Source organism: Limulus polyphemus, unplaced genomic scaffold (genome assembly GCF_000517525.1).
Source record: "Limulus polyphemus unplaced genomic scaffold, Limulus_polyphemus-2.1.2 Scaffold71, whole genome shotgun sequence".
Taxonomy (NCBI): domain Eukaryota; kingdom Metazoa; phylum Arthropoda; class Merostomata; order Xiphosura; family Limulidae; genus Limulus; species Limulus polyphemus.
This window is the reverse complement of record NW_013665681.1, coordinates 264,288-289,977: the sequence shown is the minus strand read 5'-3', so window position 1 is coordinate 289,977 and position 25,690 is coordinate 264,288. Positions and strand designations below refer to the sequence as shown.

Genomic DNA, 25,690 nt, shown 5'->3' with positions numbered 1-25,690 from the left:
GCATATTTACTCACACTTACTTTTCAATTACTACACTTATAAACCAAAAAAAAACATCATTTTGTTAACTACATGTTTATGACATTTTATGTTAACTTACTTTAGTAAAAGGCAATATTTCTTAAGCAGGTTTTATTAATTGTATATCAAAGTCACTGCTCTGGTAAGTAATGAAATTTCTACATTTTTAAAACTCAGTTAGGAAGCCAAATAAATTATAATAGTTTGGGCTATTTTCTTTTGTTATGTTTTAAAATGCATATTTGTGAGTTACATTAATTATTCTTTGGGCAACTAACAGCTTGAAACAAAGTAGTTTTAGTGAAGTAGGCTATAGGCTTATAAATAAGAGTAAATTTCTTACTGTTATGTATATTTTTTATCTATTGATATATATTGATATATTTATTTTTATTTTTTTTAAGTAACTAAAATGTAAAAATCAAAAATTTATTGGGTTATACAAAAAAATATATAAATGAAAAAAAAATTAAAATTTTTTTCATGGTACTTCTTGAGGAACCAACGAGAATATAATTAGTCTTGTGGTAACCGAAAAATCTCTACCTTAAACTCTCCACACTCCCACCATGTGATTCACTGCTTGTCACAGTAGATATACACAGTTCCCAGAACAATAAAACAATAGAATTAAATGAAAGCAACAGCGAAAAGTAAAGATGCTTAAAACTCTTAATTGTAATTGTCTATTACGATCTGTAGTAATTAGACTTAATTACTATAGTAATATGGCTTAATATTGACCAAATTTCTCTTTCAAGGTATTTTTGGAGTTTTCTAGAATACCATGCAAACAAAAGCTTTGTATGTCTTCATGAAAAATGTACATTAAACTTTTACAACCTACTTTCAATAATTTATAAACACTACTGCCTAAAAACACAGCTTATGTTTTTACCATTTACTTTTCATTGCTGCTGAAAAATAATGAAAGATTAAGTTTGCATCAACACTAACTTTGTTACCAACAGGTTGTATAGGCTTAGGTTTGATCTTAGCTACAGGCAGTGGAGAAACTTTGTGCTGACTTGAACACAATATGGCATTCTGGGCTGATGGATTGGTTGGCTTTAAAACCTCTTCTCTCTTGTTAGAATCCTAAGTAAATGTAGTAGCAAAACATTCATATCATAAGCAGTTAGGTTAACTAGAATATTCTACTGATACTTAATAAACAGAAAAGCTTAAAAAGTAAGAAACAATCTATTAAGTTTTAGTAATAATATTTATCTACAATATGTATAAAACTCATCACATGTTCATATGCAAGTGATGTGAAGCTATTAGACTTAAAGAACAACCTAATATTTTAATGTTTAGTGAGAAACCTACTGAACTGAATAATGAATTCAAAATAAAATACTAGCAACCTTTATGATAGGCAAGATCTTATTTTGATAGTTACAACATTTCAACCCATAGTATCAAATCATCTTCAGGCAATAGTCACATTCAAAAACTTTTACCTGATGATGGGTCAAAACATTGCAATTATCAATTTAAGATCTTACCTACTGTAAAAGTTGCAGTTATTTTATTTTAAACTAATATTTTAAAATGCACAAACTATCATTAAAAAAGAACATGAATGAGTCAGTCAATTCTATTAATAAAATATTTAGCAAAATATTTTACGAAAAACATGGGTCTTTTATATAAAACAAGTTAAAACAACTTGATCCCAAACCTTGACTGACTGGTGTCTTTTACAAAAGTTATATGCATACAAATTAAGCAGCTACTTTGTTCAGGTCTGGTGAAAAATTTAAGAAAGAAATTATAGCTCCATCATAAGCATAACCAAAAAAACAACTCAATTATTTATGCAACTTTTTCTAGTCTTAGCCAAACAGGTTTCTTTATTCTTTATGTATACATGCATAAAAAAAGTTAATATATATGTTTCATAATGTTATTAATAACAGGTAGTATAGTAAGATAAAAACATTATGTTGAAGATCTGGACTATACCAGCTGGATAATCAGCAACACAGTCAGAGAATGATGAATACATAAAACAAATTTCTATAGTCAACACTTATCACTAAGTATGAACTCAAAATTAGGCTTTGATGAAAGCTTTAAAAAGTGTAAGAAATAATACCAAATTCTCAGCTATTCTAAAGCTTTTTTTAAATAAAACACTTATTTTGTCACCTAGCATTAACTGAAGAAATATATATATATATAAGCTTTCAAAGTGACAAAACAAGTATTATTAAATACATAATTGTCTAGGACTTTGGAAATGGTTTTATAATAGCGAAGAAAATCTTTTTATAAATTACTCAAAAAGTATATTTCTAATTAGTTACTGGTACCCAAAAGCATGTTATTGTTTGATTGTCAATTAGGAATGTCATTTGATAATCTGGATTTTTCAAGTACTACTACTTTTTTTCCTCTTCAAAATAATAAGTATTAGGGCATGGCGAGTTCAATATTAACTTCTCTATCTGATGTACATTTGAGAGAATCTTAGTTGCTAATCGTGTTTTTATTCACCTCCAATAATAGAAGAATAAATCCAAGTTAAATCTTTAATAAATACTAGATTAATTTTAACTTCATAAGACTTGCTTAATGCTAACTCAAGTAAGAATGGCTTCTGAGAAGAAAGATTAAAAACATCAAAAGAAAAATCTGAATTTTTTCTACATTTTAATTTCTTATAAAACACGATAGGACCATCGGCAATAAATGCTTTAACACAAACCTTGATAATGTTCCGAAATAAGGGAGAATCACCAAATGGATTTGAATTGACAGCCATAGCTAAGACCTGCTGTTGAGTCTGAGCTTGTTGCTGAGCTACTGCTAATGCATTAGGATTGCTAATCACAGAAAGAAAAAAAAAAACAAAAAGTTGCTAAATCACTCAGTCTATTTTATGGTACCATTTTTTATACAACTCATGAAACATGAAAAATAAAAAGCAAAGTATACAGCAAACTACTCAAACTTTAATTTTAAATTTGGCATATCCTTGTGTATATAGAAGCATGTTTAGAATAACACCCCATGTTTAAATACAGTTCAAATTCTAAAAAATAATAAATTAACACACAACAATAATATCTAGTAAAGACTCATTACAAACAGAACAGCAATACACAGAAGCTGTTTTTAAGATATAAAACTGAAGGTTAAACACACTTTACTAGAACAATGTTCCAGGTCCCATTCTTCTTCTGGATCTAATTAGTTTGACAGCAATGATTATACGCTATTATCTGAAACTAATTTTCACTGTAACACATTTCTCTAAATGTCATCTTGTTTTTAACTTTATATTACCAACATAATGTTTAGTCTGGTCAATGTACTGCTTCTGTACAAAACAATAATGAACTGTGTTCAAAATATATCACAAAAAGTGCTCCTTAATGAAATAAAATCTATCAAGGTAAATATATGTATTGATGGGAAGAAATGAAGAACCTCAATATATCATCCTAAATCAGCTTTGCAAAGTTTGATTCTACTAAAAACTATACACAGTTGAGATGCAATTTTAAACAAGACTTGTATATGTCTCATATTTGCATAAAAAAATAAAATATTTTTCTAGAATACGTTTTGTTTGTTTTTTTAGTGCAAAGTTACACAGTGGATTAGTTGTGCTTTGTCCACCATATGGAATCAAACTTAGAATTTTAGCATTGTTAGTTCATAAACATACCGCTGACCCACTGAGGGACATATTTCTAGAGCACAAAATATACTTTTTGATACACACTTCTTCTATTAATACTTATTTCACCAAGTCAGCTGGAGGAAAAAGCCTTAAAGAAATTTGTCTTTGCATCTCCACCTAGCAAGTTTGGCTTTAGTGGTTCCTTAGATTGAAGATCTTATATCCTTTAACTGTTTTCAGCTTTATACTTATATAATACATTCAACTCATTTCTTATCATCCATTCTCAAAGCTTTTCATACTAAATACAAACATTTTTGAATTAGCTAGTTAGTCAACTCATGTTTACTCACACCCTGTATGAAAGTAACCACAAAATTTTAAAGAACATTTATACGTAGTGAAAACTTATCATACACCCTAACCACAATATACTTAGGGTCAATCTCTGCAGCAATTTGTCAAATGACAGATGGTCTCAGAGATGTAACAATATCATTTAAAGTTTCCCATATACTAAGCTGCACCTTAAGTTACCTTTCAGAATCACCAGTTATCTGGATAAATTAGTCAGCACTGTGCATTTCTTAGACTTTTCATCTTTTTACCACAAGCACATACAAAAACAGCCTATGTAAGCTAAACCGCATGGTCCAAACTATCACTAAAAAACCCAAAATCTTGACACTTACCTGCCAAGAGATGGTGTGGTTCCAAGTCCTCCAAAATTAAAGGTTGAACTAGTTGCAGGCTGGCCAAATACTGTAAAAAAAACAAACTACATTCCAGCCAAAAGTCAACAGTAAAATAATTAGTCCTTTAAACTTATACTCTTCCATAAATTGTATGTATTGAGGCATTTTTATGAAGATATAGGTCCTTCATTTTTCAATTTTAAGGGAACTATACATAATTGTGGGTGTGTGTGTGTGGGTGTTTCATAGAGATGACTATTATTTTTTCTTGGTATGATTACAAAACGATAGGTTAAAACTTAGCATCTAAAAACCCACTGACCATAACACAACATTATCTTCCAAACTTGGATTAATTTCATTTCAAATAAGATTAAACAAAAAAATAACCCAAACTTACAAAACCCAGTACTGGTACCCCCACCACCAGCACCACCAAATGAAAATGAAGGCTTGTTGGCAGCTGGATTTCCAAATAGTGAAGTTGACGTACCAGTACCAAGACCGGACCCAAAGCTGGTCCCAGTAAAACCTGTTCCCAATCCCATTCCAAATCCTGTTGCTGGTTTATTCTGTCCAAACATACTTGTTCCTTGGTTTTGAGCATTTCCAAAACCTGAAACATTTAATAATTTATAAAAATTATTATATCTTCAAATCTAAGACATGCTTTAAAAAGACATTTAACATTTAAATACACTGTACAAAAAAACAAAAAAAACAACAGACAAATAGAAAACTTTAAATAGCAATTTTCATGATGAAAGTATTAATACACAGTTTAATATAATTTTACAAGATTAAAAAAAAACAATTCTGGAAACTGAATACTGGACAATACTCACTAAATCCTGTTGAGCCCATTCCAAAGGAGGATTCAGCAGGCTTCTGTCCAAAAAGTCCTGAGCCAGTTCCTGCTCCTCCAAAAGTAAAAGTACTGGTTGTTGTACCAGCTGTTGTCCCAAAACCAGCTGGTTTGGCTCCAAATAGCCCAGTCTAGATAAAGAAATATTGCACAAATAAGGAGTTTTAAATTTATAAAATAGCAAGTTACAATGTATTTTTGAGAAATGAACAAATCATTACATTTTATATTTAAGCCACATAGGATTAAAAAAATGCATTACCAGTCACACACACAATAACAGCACAAAATTATTGTAAAAATAACATAATAGAAAAACTAAAGTTTAAATAATAATCATCCAATACTAAAACAATTGTTTTTATAGACTTGATTTTTATGCATACAAGACTATTCTGTGTGCTTATATGTTCATGGTTTTAATAAAAGTTCTGTAGTTCTTGGTTAGATCTGGTAAAACCTGGAATAACCATACTTTAGAATGTTTTCCAGATACTGTAACCAAGCAACTTGATTCATATGTGTTTAAAACATACTAGTAATTTTTTGACATTTGTGTTTTCCAATTTCATCAAAATTTTCAATCATCACGTTTCCTTCTTTAAAAAACACATCACAAACATGGTAAATCTCTGTTAATATTGAATGGTTGCATAAAAAAAAACTGAAATAGAAATGAATCACACATGTACCAAATCATGAAGTAATGAAATACTAACTAGCACTGAGCATTATACATTTCTTCTTAGTGCAGAAAAAAAAATTAACAAATCTAATACAGGAAAGCTCAAGAAATCATCCAATACCTCAGAGTACTTACAGATTGAGTGTTAGCACCAAAACCAGAACCAAATGTGCTTCCTGTCCCAAACCCTACAGAAGGCTGTGATGTAGCTGTGGAACCAAAGAGTCCTGTTCCAGAAGGTTGGCCAAACAAAGTCTAAAGAATGTAAATACTGGTTTTGTAATTCTACAATTTTTAAAAATTAAAATACCTGCTAATCCCTTAATAAAAACAGGTAATCACTTTTAAAAAAATTATCTGTAAATTTCTTAATAGAGGAATATGTTGTCACAGATGCAAGCATGATGAATTCCTGATTATTTGATACAAAATGCTACAATAGGTGGCTATAGAAAATTACCAAATCTCTTTCCCACGGAAAGATATTCATATAGCACAAACATCATATGATGAAGAGCCAGGTGAAACAACATTTCAAAGCAGTGTTCTCCATGGAAGTGAAAAAACATAAAGATCAGAACAAATGGCCCCAAAATCACACCCAAACAAAAAAAAAACAGCAATGAAATAACAAATTCTCTTATCATTGCCAATCAGGTTAAAGTTGAGCTTCAAGAAAAATAATATAAAAATTATCTAAATCTAAGGAATGCATCAGAATTAAAAAGTTAAAAACATTCTAGAAAGGTTGACTTAGCCGAATTCTCTAAGACTACATTTTAGAAAAAGTTACTATACAAAAATAGTCAAATACTAGGCCTTAAATATGACAAACCAATCAAAGTAGCATTTTATTACAAAATGGCTGGAAGGAATGAAACAAATGAAACATTTAATATTTTTTGGAAATATCCTAATGATTTGAATTATAACACAAAAACTGACATTTGTAAATAGCAGAGAAATCACTTTTTTAATATAAGCTTATACATATGAGACAGATTTAGGTACTAGATTTGAAGTTTCTATACACTGCAGTTACCTGGAATGTAGAAATAGAGAATGTTTTTATTTCTGTGATGTAGTCTTAATCTTTCAGCACAAACCAAAATGTCACTCCCCTCTATACTATAGCCAAATTCAGACCATAAAAATTTCAAATCCACTACAATGTAATCTGCATAAAACAAGTGTTAAGGGACTATACTCAGACCTGCTTAAGACATCACAAGGTATCTTGGGAAGCTCTCTGAACGTGAATATAAAAAGCTCGCAATAGTCCAATGAAGCTGTTACAACATTGTCACAGATAAACTTATATATAAATATTCCCATTATGTTACATATTTATAAACTTACATGTTATTCACAACATCTAGAGACATCATAAGACAATTTTATGGTATAAACTGTTTTTATGCACATCTAAAAATTATCAAACCACCTATTATGTCTGTCTTCACAAAATACTGCATACAGCTGAACAAACTGAGCATTATTTGTAATGATAATTATTTTCAATAAAACTAATGGTTTGTACATGCTTGCACATTGAATCATTATCCTCCTACCTTCTGCTGGTTGGCCTGGCCAAATAACGAAGTACCACCAGAGGTACCAAATCCCCCAAAGCTAGAAGTGGTAGATGTTGTTGGGGCACCAAATCCTACAGGTTTACCAAAAAGACCTGTACTTTGCTGTTGCTGAGTGCTCTGGCCAAATAAACCAGTGGTTCCAGTAGTTCCAAAAGTACCTAATTTATATCAACAGTGTTTGATGAATATTTTTTTAACTTTCCACAAGTCAATGTTTACAATACTACTAACCAAATACAGATTTATTTGATAGTGTTAAAATATAAGTTTAAAGGAAGGTTTTTCAGAAATTCAATAGCTTTATGTAATATTCTCATTCCAATAAACACAGATTTTGTAAAGTGTTACAATAAAATGAACAACACAAAAACATACAAAAATATTATATTACGTACATATATTGTAACAATTTTCAAAAAATATTGAAATATAAAACGTTTCATAAGAGAGTTTAAATAAAAGCTAAATCAACAATAATTTTAAATGTAGCATTATTATTTCTTGGATCACACATATACATATATATATTTCAATTCAAGATATAAATTTGGTAAGTTAACTTTTAAAATCATTTATCAAGTTTCAGAATTCTTATTATATACTTTACTGGGTCTATTAAAGGTTTATAAAACCAATTAGCACTACAGAAACAGTAAAAGCACTACAAAAATAAACAGCAAAAAAAAAAGAATTTGCATATTTTGTAATTTTTGTTTGTGCGCTATTGCTTCACATTATCATATTTAAAGGAATTTAATGTTTTCCATATGCTCTGTTTTGTACTTAAGCATAATACCATATGATATGAGCATTAACTATATATATATATATATATATATATATTCCTTAATTAACACAAAACATGTATCAGTTTACTCAGAAATATGCAGAGAGGTATATAAACTTCAACAGTGTAAATTTTCTTTGGAGTTAGTAACATATTGCCATAGGTGTTGTTCATATAACTACAAAACTCTGCAGTTGATAGTTTCATGTTTCTTTAATGAGAAGCTTTTCTTGAGAAAACAACATTCAAGTGGAATACTACTTAAACATTTATGACCTATCTATATTCTATAAAAACAATATTGCCTAATAGTTTAATTAATTCATCAACCAGAGATTTTGTTAGGAAAATGGATACTATTTCTGTTCTGTAATGACTTTTTTGTGTGAAATATAATGAAAACAAATGTTAGTTGTTTTTTTTTAAATTATCAGAATTTGTATAATAGCTATGAAACAAATCACTTCATATGTCAAAACACTTTACTTGTTGATGAACCACCAAAAAGAGGTTTATTCTGTGTTCCAAAGCTAAATCCTGTAGTTGAAGCTGGAGTGGTAAACAACCCAGTCTGTCCTGTTGAACCAAATCCTCCCATTGTTACTTGACCACCTTTCCTGTTGGCCACATAGTCTTCCAGTCTTAACTCCTAAGAATAAAAATAAAATATGGAAAATATATTCATTTAGAGTGTGTTCAACACCACTTAATAAAGCAATAAAATCAGTTTTTGAGGAATCTTAGATTTGTAGAAATCCTTGTTTACATCACAGGTATATAGGAAAAATCATATTTCATGCACTTAGAAATGTGGAAATTCTCAGTTATATTTAAAGTCTTCAATCACAGTAACATGACTAACATCTATGTTACATTCACAGCAAGCTGAAATGTATGTATGGTATTAAGTTTATAATAACTATATCTTTTTAAAGATTAGTTCTGGATAAGTACTTCATTAAAGATGTTCATCTATTATTTTGAAAAACAGTTGACAGTACTAACTTTAACATGATGACATTTCCCATTTAGTTCAAGTATGATGTAATTATTACCAATACTTATATAAACCATTTTCAATGACTTCTTCCACATACAGAATTGATCATAAAGCCATTACATATAGTCTAAACTTGACGACAACTTATTAAAATTAGATTACGTTTAAGAAAAACAGATAAATTTATAAAGTATCTAAAACAACTTTCATCTTTCAGACATTCTTTCTTCTATGCAAAAATGTTCCTAGTTTCTACATAAATCTCAAAACAATTATGAACACTTACTTTAGCACATATGAAATATCTTATAAAAGAATTAAAAATTCCTCTAAACCTAAAATATTTACTATGGTTCTGATGTATACAAGTATTGTATATACATCAGCTGTTTCTACCTGATGTGATACGAATAAAATGTGGTCATTTTTTTTGCTATGTTTACCTGGAGCTGGTCAAACACCATTACATTTATGGGTATTAACAGGCAGAAATATTCTTTTTAATATTATAAATATCTTTATGATGAATTAAGTAAGGATATAATGAGCAAAGATGGAATATTAGTAAAGCCTAAAATCATTATTCTTCACAAAAATAAGGGGGGGGGGGCTTTTTCCTATTCTAATGACAAACTGTAAGTTACTTAAATTCCACTACTTTTACTTCATTCTTCTCAGTGTATTTAATTATTATTTTACCTCAAGACTTTTGTTCTCATAGTCTTTCATACAAGTGATGCATTGATGTCTTGTGTTAATATTTGTTGACAGACCATTCTTCATCATGGTATCTGAACCAATCGGTGGGTTGAACTTTACTGTAGTGCCAACAGTAGTAGAAAAACCTTTGGTATCATAATAATAGCATTAAAATCTGCAGCTGGGATTTCATATATAAAAATACAAAAAGAATTAAAATAAGCATTAAAAATACTGTCAAATAATTCATTCCAGGTTGATGGACAGCAACAACCATTAATTATCTCATATCATACTTATTACTTGTCGGTTTCACAAAAGTAACATTTTTAACAAAACTACTGAATCTACTTGCACAAAACTTAGTATATATATATTTTTTTAAACATTTGAAGACAACTGTAAAAATACTAGAATTTCGAGATATTTTCTGTACATGATCTTTTTATGAAAGGTGCATTGTGCTCTTGTTTAAGAGAAAGTTTAAGTAAAGAAAACAGTAATTGATTGGAGACTAAATGCATCTCTCAAAAACAATTTTTTACACGTTGACCTGCTGTTACAGAACAGATCATAATGTCTTCCAAAAACTTCTAAGACAAATATAGTCCAAGGAAGTCTTCAATCAAATTCACTTTATTACATGAAAGGCATTTTTTTATACTGTTTAAAAAATCATGGCTTTAGTTTTTCATTTACTGAATATCTAAAATTCATAGTGTAAACAGAAAGCTTTATCATCAAAACTAATATTGTTTCTGTATTCGTCAAGTAACATAAGCTAATGATTCACTAAGTGAAAGAAAAACTACTATGAAAAGTTAAGATCTTAACAGACTGAAACCTCTTACTTTGTGTTATGGCTTAGGAAGTTTAATGTTTTTATGCCAAAAGGAAGTTTTAGTTTATTCAATGTGGATAAATACACTCATTTATTTGAGTTTTGTCCATTAGAGATGTTAAATAGTTGATAAACTAATGGTAGTCCTATCAGTGCCACAGAACTTGTACTCAATATCATGACTGCTAATAGCTTTAATAATAATTGAGATAAATAACTGCTGTTAAAATTATTTTCAATGACTATAGCTATCACACTTCTTTATTTTTACTAACTAAACAATACATAAAGTTACAATACCTATCATAAAAAAGCAATTATTTTATGCCCGTGTTCAACTACAGACCTGATCCTCAAACCCTCACTTCAAAATGTTTTATGTGTAACTTTTAGTTGCAACTAACTCAGGTATAAATTTGTATGTGCACAATTTCACTATGAATATTGCAAAATGAAAATATACTACCCAATTCTAGAAAAGATGAATAGTCGATAAAAAATATATTTAGACTCGGGTAGGTTGAAAAACAAGTTAAAATTTTATAAATTTTCGTAAAGTCAGGAAATGATCCAAAAGATAACTATATAAATAGGTTATGTAACTAATTCCTGAACACAAGACATAAGACTTGTTGAAGTATTCAACTAATCTTGTTTCTAGTTTGAAATACAGAAGACACTACAAGAGTTTTTAACTTACAGTACAGTTTTTATACAAGCTTAAAACCTAAAAACTTTTCACCCCGAGTATTAAATTTTATTGCAGTAGGAACTAGTAAAGATCTAGGAACCCCTGTAAAATTGCAAATAGGATATTTCAATAAAAATAAAGAAGGTAAAATCTTATTTTGTCCTATATCCCAGAAAAGGTGCACCTAAAGTCCTGTATACATTTCTAGTTTTTGTTAGACTTGAATAAACATCTGTTTTGTGTCATCATTACTCTAGCAATTAAATAAATATATAAAAAATTACCAACATATCTGACAATTAAACATGCAACCACTAAGCTAACAACAAATCATTCACCTGTTGAGCCAAATAGACCAGTACTTGGAGTGGCTGTCTGACTAAATAACCCTGTGGTCTGCTGCTGTTGCTGTTGACCAAAGAGTCCTGTGCCAGTGTTGGAGGAAAACCCACCAAAGGTTGGACGTGGTGTCCCAAATGCTGAGGTGCTACTGCTTCCAAAGAGACCTCCACTGGCTGTTTGTGTGTTCCCTCCAAAAAGATTTCCACTGGTTGAGGGATTTCCAAATGCTAAGCAACAAGGGAATGTAGAGAAAAATACCAAATCAAAGTGCTACTACAATAACCAAAATGAAGTTATCATCACAATTTTTAAGAATGGTATTTTCTTTAACAAACTTTGAATTTAATTATGATACAATTTTTCTTTCTATTTTTCACACATGATCAAGCAGTGCAGTGTAAGAACATGAACACCATGTTGGAAACAAAACTTCTCTTCCCAAACAACAATTGTTTACAGTTAAATTGACATACAACTAACAATCACTATAATTACATTATTTTTCTTTGATGTATATACCAGTGAAAATATCTAATTGGCAGAGGAAAAACAATTATAATAATTGACTGATCGCATCTGTCCTTCTAATAATAATACATACCAAATCCTGTTGAACCAGTTGATGATGGCTGGCCAAATCCTGTTGTAGAGCCACTGAACAATCCTGTTCCTGTGTTGGATGATGATCCACCAAACAGTCCTCCACTACTTGGTGTAGAAGTACTGAATGCTGAAGTTCCAAACACATTGTTGACAGCTGGTTTGGCTCCAAAAGCACTGGCTGCTGAAGATAATGAAAATTTTGTAAATAAATAATCTATAAACTCACTAGGAAAATTTTTAATCTACTAAAATTCTATATCAAAATACTGTAGAATATTCTAATTACTTCTTACACATATCATAAATTCATAAACAGTTAAGTCTGTGACTGTGCACCTGGTGTTAGTTTGTGAGCTATGTCTTACTGGCTAAATTAAACAGTCCTTGCATACTTTACTTTATTAATTGTAGCATTAGCTTCTTTTAAGCCCAAGTTCTTGAAGTTAAAAACAAAAAGATACATGTAAAATCTAAAATAAAGATAATAAAGTCAAGATGGAAATGGAAGTGTGTTCTAACAAAAGCTATTTCCTAGTATAATATGACACTTAAAATCAAATTATTTAAGTTAGATAAGAAGCCTAGTTATCGAACACACTTTATGTGATCAAACAAAACAGTAGTTTTGTGTCCAAAATAAAAAAGTACAAAAAAACAACTACTGTAGTATTTTCAGTTTACGTAGTTTGCTCATTATGCACATCATGCTTATTACTCTTCTCCAGGGTTAAAAATAGCAAATGTTTTGCTTTATCCTGAACATTATGCACCTCTAAAACATGTCTGTAAAATTTCCTTCATCGGCTTAGCCTTTTTGATTCTAGAACTACATGAAGTTTTCCAGAAAATTTCAAAATTTTCAGCACCCCAAACATTATACGGGAACTTGAAAAATGGTAGTGCAGGGAATGGGAAATTCCAGCATGTACACTTTCTGTAAAGTCTAATTATCAAAAGCTTTAAACTTGCTTTAACTCTATGCCAACAGCTTGGTCAAACTGTGCATGTCATGACCTTTTACAGAGTTACATTTAAAATTCAATATAACATTTATTATTAATATATGTCAATAAGCTTGTCATCAAAATGTAATCTGTAATTCAAGCTTTTATATTAAGTTTTAATTTCTTAATTTCAAGAGGAAATACTTAAACAAATTCTTATTCTTTACTTGTCTGTGTCACATGATTTACTTATACTCCAATTTGCTCATTTTTGATTTTATGTCTACACATATGATTTTCTGAGTGTCCAACTAATTAGAGAAAAAATACTATAGATACCAAAAAAGCTGGAATATAAACTAAGAGTCTACAGTATTTGTGGTTTGCTGAAAATTATTCAATAAAAAAATGTCAAACTCATAAGACATACTTCTCTCAAACCATTGTTTAAAAAAATATCAGTAATTTTCTCTGACATTGCTACTGGAGTATTTATGAGCACAGGAAAAGTAGCTTTATATTTACAAGATTTCTCATACGAGTTATTTAATTTTGCCACTCATAAGTAGAAATTAAGCTTCAGTTTTATCATTTGCAATTGTGGTGTTAATTTTCGAGAAGCTTATGGAATTTTTCACCTATCTTTGGCTCAGTCAGAAAGACAATTAAATTATAGTAGTTTTGGGACATTCTATTGTATTATGAAATATATTTTGTTTATTCTAAAATGAATATTTGAAATAAATATGAATTATATTGTGGACATTCAATATCATATCAAAAAGTAGGCTTAAAGTGCCTCGTCTTCCACAGAAAAAGATCAGAGTCCAGAAATACTAAATTCTTGTTTTTGATACAAATTCTTCTTATAAAAGTAACTAAAATATAAAAATTGGAAGCTTATTAGTTTATATAAGAAAGTGTAAATGAAATAGATTAAATAAAAAATTTCTCATATGTCCTGCTTTGGTAAGTAGAGAAGCTCATTGGAACTTTAGTTTTACTGCACATGAATAAAATAATGCAATGTGAGTAATGCTAAGTTGCTTCATTTTGCTGTGTTTATGAAATATCACCTACTGTTTGAGCTAAAACAGAATTTTGCTTTTTTTTATTCACTAGAATTATATCTGTTTGCTTTTTAACTCATCTACGTATGCATGAAAATTGCTGATGGAATCTTTAGATAGTTTACAGCCTCCAAAATCTACAGGAGTCATGAAACTTCAATGCTAAAGTCCAGGTCACAAATAATGAATAACTGTGTATAATTTGTTATACTATAGAATAAGTTATAATTTTAAATAAAATATTGCACAGCAAATGAAAGTAAGTAGCTTCCTTCTTTAATATTTTTGCTTTTAATTTCAATGTACATTGTACAGCTATTCTCACTGTTTTATCTTCTTGGCATTTACACAAAGAACTCAAAAAATCCCATAACAGTTTACTATTGGAAGTGAAAAAGAAATATAAAGTTAGCAGCAAAATAATTTTTTCAAATGTCCTCTCACTATATAATTTGAATGAAAATATATGAAAATCAAGACTAGATATGTAATTACAGAAAATAAATGTTAAGCACTATGATATGTTTTATGAAAGAACAAATTATAAACTTCAAACACCAAAATTACTTTAACCAAAAACAAGTCATAGAAAAATAATTTACAAATATGTAAACTTAGATATATGCAACCTTACCAATGTTTCCCTTTCTTCACATAAAACATGATATTCAAAGATCAAAGTCCATGTGATCTCTATGGCATCAGCATAATGACAATAGTGGATCATAATTAATCCAAATTTCATCCTGGCTTTACATTACAGCTTTATTTACATTGTGAATATTACATTATATTTTATATGTCACTTAGATTAGTCTATATATATATTTATTTATTTAAAAAATACTGCTTTAACAATTAATTAAACAACTCTATTATGAATACATGTCAATAAACTTGGCATCCAAATGTTGTTTATAATTCAAGTTTTTATATTATCTAAGTTTCAATTTTGAATTTTAAAAGGAGATATTTAAATGCATTCTCAATCTTCACTTCTCTGCATCACATGATGCATCTGTGCTCTGGTTTATCTCTCATGTATTTTCTTTCTTCCCTTATAAGACTTTCAATGTCCAACCAATTAAAAACACAAACAATAGATAATGAAAGGCCAGAATGTAAAATTTGAGCCTCCTACCTTCTTGAATTGTTGTGATACCAACAAATTTGTAAAACACGTGTACTTATTTGATGGACATGTTTATAACCAACAGAAAAAGCATTTTTTCACCTACAAAAATCTTATGATAGTTATTTCTTTTTGGCAGGCTTATGTAGACAGTTGGCCTCAGATTCTTTGTTAGTGATTATATTGTTCAGCTCCAAGCTGCAAACAGAATTTTATCCTACCAATAGTTTAGTTAGAAAGCCAGTTAACTTAGTTTTGAAACATTCTATTCTATGAGCTTACAAATATAAGCTTACTCATGCTAACAAGCTTAAACTATATGCAACTAGATTGGTTCGTTTACTTTATATTTATATGTGTGTGTGTAGGAGGGGGATGAATATGATATGGGCTCTTGCTGTGGCTAATTTCACAGAGCAATATACAGCTACCCATGAACAAAGTCTAGCAAAAAAAACAACAATAAAATTAAAAGAAAACAGATGTGAAATAGCTTAAACTTGAAACTGTAAAGACAAACTGAAAGTCTGGCAACAAATAATGCACCCAAAAAAGAAAATGTATTATTCATTTGATTTCATATTTTTGAAAATTTTCATTGCGTTAATTATAATTAATTTTTAACTGTATAACAAGTTTCATTCACTTACAGTAGTTTTAAAATATTTTGAATTGGTAAAATAGCACAGATCTCAGACCAAATCACCTACGGTGGATGAAAGTTCTAGTGTGTTAATTCTAAACTTTAACCCTTTCATTCTTTTTACTTAGCTTGTTAGTCTTAGCAGGGAAATTTACATTAGGCATTGGTAGATTTTTTTTTTTCTTTCTTTACCATTTTCTGAACCAATACTTAAGATTCTTATCAGCAGTATCTGCCTTCATGAAAAGTAAAGTTAAAATAGGTCAAAACATCAAATTGTAAAGACATTTAGCAAACAAATCAATACAGTTATTAAATTCTTTAGTTTTAACAATGTTTTCAAAAGTATAGCTATGCTACAGGCAAAACTTAGCCCTATAAAATTAACTGGTATAAAAACATTTTGTTGCTATGCTTTATTTTCATTATCATCATTTTATTTTTCATTGACTGATTTGTTATTGCCTCATATTATCTTATTGGTTTGTACAGAAGTGATTAACTAAAAAAAAAACTATTCAGTCCCAAAATGTTTTGTTTGCCAAATCACATTTTTGACTGGTAGCAAGTACATTTGTGCTCTTTCAAAAGTCATTTCTTCCAACTTATCCTAACACAAGATAAGTTATAACATTGTTACTTGTTTTGTTTTTAATACCCATATCAGTCATCTCTACTATATATAAACATATATATTTTTACTTCAAGTGGGTTCCTTGTCAACATAACATCAAATATGTTTTTATAATTAATTTTGAATAGCATAACAAGTCTAATTCACTTACAGTAGTTTTTAAATATTTTGAATTGGTAAAATAGTACAGATCTATCTCAAACCAAGTCACCTACAGTGGATGAAAGTCACTGCATTTTGAATAAAAAAAAAATCATTTTCCACAACCTAAACCTTCTTTTAGGTAACATGTTGTTATAAAATGTATAGCTACTAAAACAACACCAGAACAACTACATTACAAATAAAGAGCATTTTTTTATACCTTAGATAGATATAATAATCTGCTAACTGCACAAAATCTGTTAAGAATCCAGTAATTATAGCTGGGTAATTAGTGGAATATGCAAAGCAATTAATCATTGTGTTCATTAGTTAAATTTCATTCAACTAATTGATTATTCTCACATGAGATTAATCTTTATACATTCAGCTTGTTTTAATTTCTTTGTTACATTCAAACTATGCTTCGTTTAGTATCATGAAAATTTTTTGTGGGTTGCCATTTTTGAATTTTGCAAAAAATACATAATTTTTTAGCTAAAAGAATTATTTTAGTAAACACTTTTAGCACAATGTTTTTTCTAAAGATAAACTGAAAATTCCCTACTTAGTAAATCACTAATGTAGAAATGACCACACAATTACCATTTTATGGTTTGTCCTTGAAATATACAGTAATCCCCTTATTGATCTCATGTAAGTCAAATAAAATGATAAAAAAATTAAAAGATGTTTTACTATCACTGATAATGGTTATAATGTTTATTTGAAACCTAGAAATAATTAAGTAACCAGCTAGCCAGTTTATACAAATAATGAAAAACATTTTATAAATGTAAAATGATGTAGGGATGGCAGTGCCAAAATAAATGCAAACAAAAATATAAGGATGATACAGCTATACATAGATCATCCCTATATGACTTTCAAAATTAAAATTTAATGTTACACTGTAAAATGCACAAGTACAAAAAGGTTACAACGTCAGTCAATTCAAATGACCTTGTAGCACGAGTCTGTAATAATCAAGACGTTTTGACTCAACATGGTTTTCCTTGTATGTAAGTCCTAAGTTCTTATTTAACTACACTGATGCCTACCCTGACTATGATGTTATGATTAACAAACTGCAAACCAGCAGTCAAGAATATAATATTAGAGTCAAGTATGCATTTTACAGTGTAACATTAAATTTTAATATTGAAAGTCATGTACGGATGATCTATGTATAGCTGTATCATCCCTATGTTCGTGGTTGCATTCTTTTTGGCACTTCCATCCCTACATAATTTTACACTTACAAAATATTTTTTATTACTTGTTTTGTGACATTTCACCCCCCCCCCCCCAACTGAAAGTTAGTGTACTCTATGAATGTGTGTAATAAAATTTAATATTATGTGTATTGCTTATTTCTTTTAACTCTTTCACGTCATACATAACATAGGGATTGGCTCCTTAAAAAAAATGATTGTATTGTGTACAAAGCACTTAGTATTCTACACATTACAGTCATCTAATATTCTTCTATTATTGGTTGGTAATTCCTGTTTCATCCTGTACATAATTCTTTAAAGAAAGGCCAGATTTCTTTAAAAAGCTAATTTCAGAGGGTAATAACATCATTTACACTAGTATTATTATTTTTTTATTTTTTTTTATTACTACTAGTTATTACAACCAAGGGATGACATAGTGAACTGCCCAGAAATACATAGAGTGGATTTAGGTTTAAACTGACATTAGTAATAAAGTAGTTGTAGAGTTATCTCGAATGAAACAAGAAGAAGAAAGGTGAACAATTTGGTGGGTTGGTAACTTCCGGGTTTGGTATCTTAGCAATGGTTTCTTGCCTTGTTTTGGGCTTGGTAGGTAGAGGAACAAATGAAAGTGAGTGGCAATCATCTTTTAAAGTAAAACTCTCCATCATTGTGGATTTCTTTTAGCATGCATATTTGTATTATGCCTACTGAGTACCTTGGCCATCACTACATATAGAGTCTATCGACTCCATGATAAATATCTTATTTCAGTGAGATAAACATAAAAATAATAGTCAATAAATAAGGATTTGAGTAATCATAATACTTTGCATTTGCCTACCATACTTACTAAACCTAAGTAAGCTTCTCTAATGACTTCTTACCCAAGGAAATTTCTGTAGCTTTTGAACAGATAAAACATATAAACACTTCCATGAATGAAAAGAAGTTTAAAGAAAATCTCAGCTCTGTCACTTGTTTTTAATCTTTCAAACTTCTCATTGAATGACTTTGGTCAATGCTACAAGAGATCTGACTGAACTTTCACACCAAACCATAAACAACTGCTCAAACCACTTTATTTCCTGTACCATGAAGTAAAAAAGTCTAATTCTTGCTCTACCCAATCATATTTAAACTTCTTTCATATCTGTTCCCAAAGTTGTGTTCCATTAGTAAATGATCATAAATTGGTGTCAACCAAGACATGTACAATAACTAAGTGCAAAAAAAAAGAAATGAATAATATATTCTTACAGTGTGATAGTTTCTATGGGATGGGAGAAATATCAAACAATTTGAAAAGTATGTAGTTTACAGACAAAACTCCTTGGAGCTGTGCAAAAACGAAAATGTGAACTTCATGAATTACACTTAATAAATGTTAGAAAATGACAAAATAAAGATTTTAAAATATTTTTAAGTTAAAAGTGTTGAAATAGAATGAGAAGTAGCACATAAATTTGACTTTGTTTGTAGCTCAAAAAAATTCATTTAGCAAAACGGATTGCAAAAAAACATATACAGCCAGAGGAAACCCTGTTTTCAGGTCCAATAATTTAGGATTAAGTTGCTTTATTAATACTAAACTGTTATATTTGAAAATGTAGCACACACACATTGTAGTACAAAACCTGTAATAAGCTGAGAATGAAGTTAATAGTGTTCCGTTGGTTTCTCCCTACAAATTTCCAAAACACTACTCTACTGAAATTACTTTTTTTTTTATGAAAAATTAATACATTAATTGTAGATAAGAAAAATACTAAAACAACAGTGACTAGTGAGATTACTATTAGGTACAAGTTAACATAAATTATGTATGCTTAGTTCTTGGGATTGAGTTTACAGTTTTACATGAAAACAACCGTATTGAGGTAAACATAATGTACACAACTCATTTAGGTACAAAGGGACAAACTAACAGCATGTGCCACTTTACTTGTTAGAGGTAGAGGAGAATACAGTTCCGTAAAAATCCCAATTATCACGGGTATTATTAGTCATTATTTTGCATACAACAACATTCTAGTGCAAAGTGAGTCAACAATTTATTATTTTGAATCAGCAAAATGTCACTTCCACACATCCCTATTACAAGTTTGTCATTGCTTATTAGGCCACAAAAAATTATATTTGTGGTAACAATAGCAGAAAAATTTGGATAGGTATAAAATAGGTAGAATTTTTTATTCCTATTTAAGATTATTACATTGCACCACAGAATGCCATTATCAAAAAAGAAAAATCTTTTCATGCAATCTACTACATCAGGAATTAAGTTACTTAACAACTATGCATTCTTTATCCCCCTTCTTATAGCATATTTACTACCCATAAAGCTGAGGTACCTGTTTCAAATTCAAAGTTTGTGTTTTAAAAAGTCACAGTTGAGTCCACCAGAGTAGATCAATAATTATGAGCACTTGCAAAGAAAAGTGCCTGATATTAACAAAATACTCAAAAACTGGCCTTTATGAAATTGCACTGGAAAGCACAATTTTTTTCAAAATGAAAGTGCTAAATCTACATGTAATATTTTAATAATTTCATGATGTCAGAAAAACGCGCATGTTCAAAAAATCTTGATAAAAAATAATAAAAATCCTGTAACCCATGCACTTTTGAAAGGTGGACCTTTCTTCTTCAGGGACAAACTAATCCCAGTTTGCCCCTTAAGAAGAAAGGTCCACCTTTTGAAATTGCTTGGGTTACAGGGTTTTTGTCATTTTATTATTTTAATAAGTAACTTAAGAAAGGTAGGTAGAATAGTGACATTTTTCACTATGTACACTATTTACAAAATGATGCAGAAAGTATCTCTAACGACAGTCTATTTGGTATTTCACATGTTCTCTAATAATATGCTTCAACGAAGTTTTTATGATACCATAAAATACATGAAGAGTGATAACAGAGTATGAAATGTTTGACAAATGTTACAAAAGTTATAATTTTCCTACACTGAAAATGTATTTCCAATAGGTACTTACCTTCTCTCACATAAATAACTATTTTCATTCAGTGCTACCCTCTATATGCAAAAAAAAAATTTACGCATGCCACAAGCCTTCTATCTTGCCTCCGTTGGAATTGATTCCAAAGAATATCTCATGCAAATCATCATACATCAACCCTCCACCAATAGGAGTGCAACATACTCTCATGACGCATGTGACTCCCTCTATTCCATTCTATCTATCACTTCAAGTTTTGACAGAAGATGGAAGAACTGGTTTTCAGGGTTGGAAGTGTGAGAGGAGGCAAGTACCTTCCGGAAATACATTTTCAGTATAGGAAAATTATAACTTCCGATACGGTATATTATCTCCACTCACATAAGTAGCTAGAATCCCACACTGAATAGGTGAAGGGACTGGTGCAAGGGAAAGAAAGAAACATCCTTTGAAAGCATCCAAAGGACACTCCCTAAGATGAGACAGTCAGATTCTCAGATATGATGTGGGAAACCGCACCACTTCTGAACCAGGTATACTCTTTGCCCATCGTAGAAAGATGTTGCATATATGGGTGGAAAACAGAGGAGCACATCCAAGTGGGAGAGAACTACAGCCGGAAAGTGATCCAAACCATGCAATATTTATGAAACTCAATCCCAAAAAATATAAAAATGGGAAAAAGACCACATCCCCAAAAGCAATAGAACCTCACGAGCTGTAATAGAAGGAGCAGTAAGAGCATGAAGAACTGAAAGCTCCATAGAACAAAATTGAAGAGGAGAAGGTTGGCCCAACTGAGTTGGTTGTTAAAAAAAACACCCAAATGGACAAGATATTGGGTAGGTTGAAGGAATGACTTCTCCAATTTGATTAACCAGCCCATTCAAGATGCCTCCAGCAGCAGCTGAAGAGTGTGACAGACGGACTCCTGTTTGGAACAAGCTAACAGTAGCCAGTCATCCATATGATGGCAAAAGTGCAATCCAAGAACATGTAGGTGATGAGCAAATGTTCTGACCACCCGCCAAAAAACATACGGGGCCAAAGCAAGTCCAAAGGACAGTGCATAAAACTGATAAACCACTCTGTGATGAACAAACCAAAGATATGATCACGACTAACAAAGCATCGGAATATGAAAGTAGGAATTCACGACATCCATCTTGGTCATCCACAAACCTGGGGAAAAAGCCTACCTGAAGGTGAGAAACGATTCCATGGTAAAACGGGATAGACTAAGAAATTAAATGAGGAGGGACAAATCTATTACAAGCCACCAGTCTCCAGTTTTCTTGGGGACAACAAACAGCCTGGAATAAAAGCCAAGAGAAAGATGATGAACAGGTTTGATGACCTGTTCAGACAAAAAAAAAAGTCTTGTACTGCCTCTGACAGATGCTGGCAGGTGAAGAGATCCCAAGGCATAGGGAAGGAAACAGGTACTCGAGACAAAGGAGAGTGGGAAGAAATTGGAGGACACATCCCTCTGATAAATCTCGAATAACCCACTGATCTGTGACAAAAGAATGCCAAGTTGGAACAAATTCGCACAATTAAGCTCCCATCCAGTATACACTGGTACTGTTGCCGTCATGCCATCTACATCGAATAAAACAACGAGATGAGGAACCCCTGGAGAGAGGAACGGGTAAGGGATGGGAAGAACTGGGACAGGAAACAGGAATAGGGGGTTGTTGTGATTCCAACTGCTACAAATGAGCCACCAAAGAGGAAAGGGTAGAGTGTTGACACACAGACTCTAGAGGTGATTTCAAAGTCTCAGGTACAAGGTCGAAAACATACCACCCAGAAAAGGGGCCATGCAAAAATCCCTGAGAAAAGTGGGTGGCAAATGAACCTGGGACAAGGCCACATTGCGATCCAGAAGATTCCAACAACAGAGAAACCACACGTGTAAAGCAAGAGCCAAAGACAACAAACGAGCCAATGTGGAGGTAATAAGGGATAGGAAGTCCCTTGAAAATCCTCTGGATCTCAGTGTATCACCTCTGAAAGTAGATGGATGGAAGATAAATACTGTAAAAGTGAATTAAGGGTAAGACAAAGGCAGCAAAACTGAGCATGGGTTAAATGCACAGGAAAATAAAGTATTGCCCACACACACACACAGGTAAAATAGACCCCAACAGCTGAGAGTCGAGAAACAGACAGTCAGCTTGATGGTAAACCAAAGCAAACTGATCCATAGCCCATAGTGGGCAAGGCATGCTGGCATCCTCAACCAATTATGAAGCAAATTGCTCAGCATGAACCCTAATATCAAGGGAGGGTGGGAAAACTAAATATGGAGAGGAAGAACTATCATGCAACAATGAAGGATGTGGATCATAGAAATGTTTGAAACATTACATACCTGAGAAATCACATCTAAAGATGGCATATTAGGCCTAGCTGATTCTGCAGGTTGGGCATAGGAAGACACGGCAAAATTTGCTGGTGGAAAAAAGCAATCAAATCCTTCATCAACTCAAACAGGTTCGGCTTATTAAGAAGGAAGTCGGGCAAGTTCAGGAAAAGTTGTCTGACCCATATAATGATCAATCTCTTGGCGGATTATCACCGATAAATCCAATGACAGGTCACCCCCACCTGCAGCCTATGAGAGAATACTTATAGAAGGTATGATACCTGAAGTGGTAACATTAACCTCAGAATTAATTTCAGAAATATGAACAAAGAAAAATGTTTGATAGATAAATGCAAATTTGAGAGAAAAAATAAAATAATGACTGGGAAATTATGTTAAAGTAAAAGGCATCTTCAAAAAAAGAAAAAAAAATTAATGAAGAAATCCCAATTCGGAATTGAAACTATTAAATTACGAGTGCAAAGCACACAAGAAGCACCAAAAGCAAAAAACGTTCGAACACAAGTACTGCCAAATGAGAAGTGCCAGTTTGATAGAATGAAATAGAGGGAGTCACATGCATCATGAGAGTATGTCGCACTCATTCCCATTGGTGGAGAGTTGATGCATGATGATTTGCATGATACACACTTTGGAATCAGTCAATTCCAATGGAGGGAAGATAGAAGGCTTGTGGCATGTGTAAAAAACCTTCAAGCACTACCATTAGTGAAAAAAAAAAACTTTGGAATAATTTATTTTCATGTTATGAATAATCACGATCGAATAATCTATAACCTAAAAACACACAGTAAACTAAGAAATACAATTCTTCAAATAGAATACTAAAACAGTATGAAAGAATTTAAAAAGAGCAGATTTTAAAATATTAATTTCTTAATTTTTTCTTTTAAATGTTACAATCAATGAATAAAAAAGTATTCTAAGTTGTAGATTTGTATTAATATACACTTAAATATCAAGATGGAGAAAACATTCTGAATATCTGTACAAGAAAAACTACAATTAAATTGATAGTCTAATTTTCTTTATGTAACTATTACTTAACTTTGATAGTTTTACATTACACGGGTGATGACATATCTTTTGATTCTTGCCTAAGCCAAAAGTCTTTAAAATAAGTTCAGATATCTAAACTTTACCCTTTTGAAAACATTCAAAATTTTAAACATAACTTACATGTATTCTGTCCAAACTGAGTTGAGCCAAAAGTATCTTTAAAAGAGAGGACATAACATTATAAAACTGGATCGGTTTAACTGCTGTCCTGTTAAAACAAGTTATAAACCTAAAAGATATACATTAATTTATGCAAAGTAATCCCTTACCACCTCTAAAAATGTATTAGAGAGTAAATTTTTTCACAAATTTCAGTATAAAAACTTTAATATTAGGTATGTTATGTGTAACATTAAGCAGTCAAACCAAAAGGTTTATTAGCTTGCAAAGAAACTAAAATGAATCTCATTCTTTTCAGAAAAACAAAAATCAGGATTACACTGTATTTTGTGTTCTACCACAATTTTCACACCCATAAAATTGCATCTAGCTTAATCCTTATTTTTCTTTATAAAAATGTTGAATGTGTAAAAAATTTAAGAAACAATACAATTAACAAAATACTTAAAAACTGGCCAGCAAATTTTTTTCAAAAATGCAAGGACTAGATCTACGTGTATTATTTTAATAAGTTAAATTGCGGGTAAGATATTGACATTTTGTGTTATGTATACTATTTATAACATCATTTGAATATAATTTAAATCTTGTTGGGGATCACTGCTTTTCTGGTAAAACCTAAAGATGTATGTTATATACATGGTCATTCATTCATCCACAGATAACAACCAGTGTTTTGTAAAACCTACAATACAGCAAATGGAAAGTACTTGTTTTTCTTGCTGATGGGCCATTTCAAAATAAGTTTATTTAAAATGCATCAACATCATTGAAAATAGAAGAAAACATGTAAACATTTACAGTATTTGCAACCCATGTATATCAGGATCCTCCATAGGATTTCAGATTTGGGATGAAATACTCTTGGGTTTTAACTTTTGAGGGTGAACACTTAAATTATCCAAGTAGTGTTA

General features: G+C 30.8%; 1 protein-coding gene across 7 annotated transcripts in view; it reads right to left on the bottom strand.

The window, feature by feature from the left end:
* LOC106465876 (nuclear pore complex protein Nup98-Nup96-like) overlaps positions 1-25,690 on the bottom strand; it is an 87,742-nt gene that overhangs the window by 45,591 nt on the left and 16,461 nt on the right. For 3 of the 7 annotated variants that reach the window (XM_022394287.1, XM_013926119.2, XM_022394294.1), the window contains exons 3-14: positions 24,777-24,812; positions 12,460-12,642; positions 11,855-12,085; positions 9,985-10,130; positions 8,772-8,934; positions 7,475-7,656; positions 6,039-6,158; positions 5,199-5,349; positions 4,754-4,969; positions 4,351-4,420; positions 2,738-2,855; positions 979-1,119 (exon numbers count right to left, since the gene is read on the bottom strand). In XM_022394287.1, coding sequence (XP_022249995.1) covers positions 979-1,119; positions 2,738-2,855; positions 4,351-4,420; positions 4,754-4,969; positions 5,199-5,349; positions 6,039-6,158; positions 7,475-7,656; positions 8,772-8,934; positions 9,985-10,130; positions 11,855-12,085; positions 12,460-12,642; positions 24,777-24,812 — 1,757 coding nt within the window. The remainder of the gene's footprint in view (positions 1-978; positions 1,120-2,737; positions 2,856-4,350; positions 4,421-4,753; positions 4,970-5,198; positions 5,350-6,038; positions 6,159-7,474; positions 7,657-8,771; positions 8,935-9,984; positions 10,131-11,854; positions 12,086-12,459; positions 12,643-24,776; positions 24,813-25,690) is intronic. The other 4 variants (XM_022394310.1, XM_022394303.1, XM_022394299.1 and 1 more) reach the window with 3 other exon arrangements.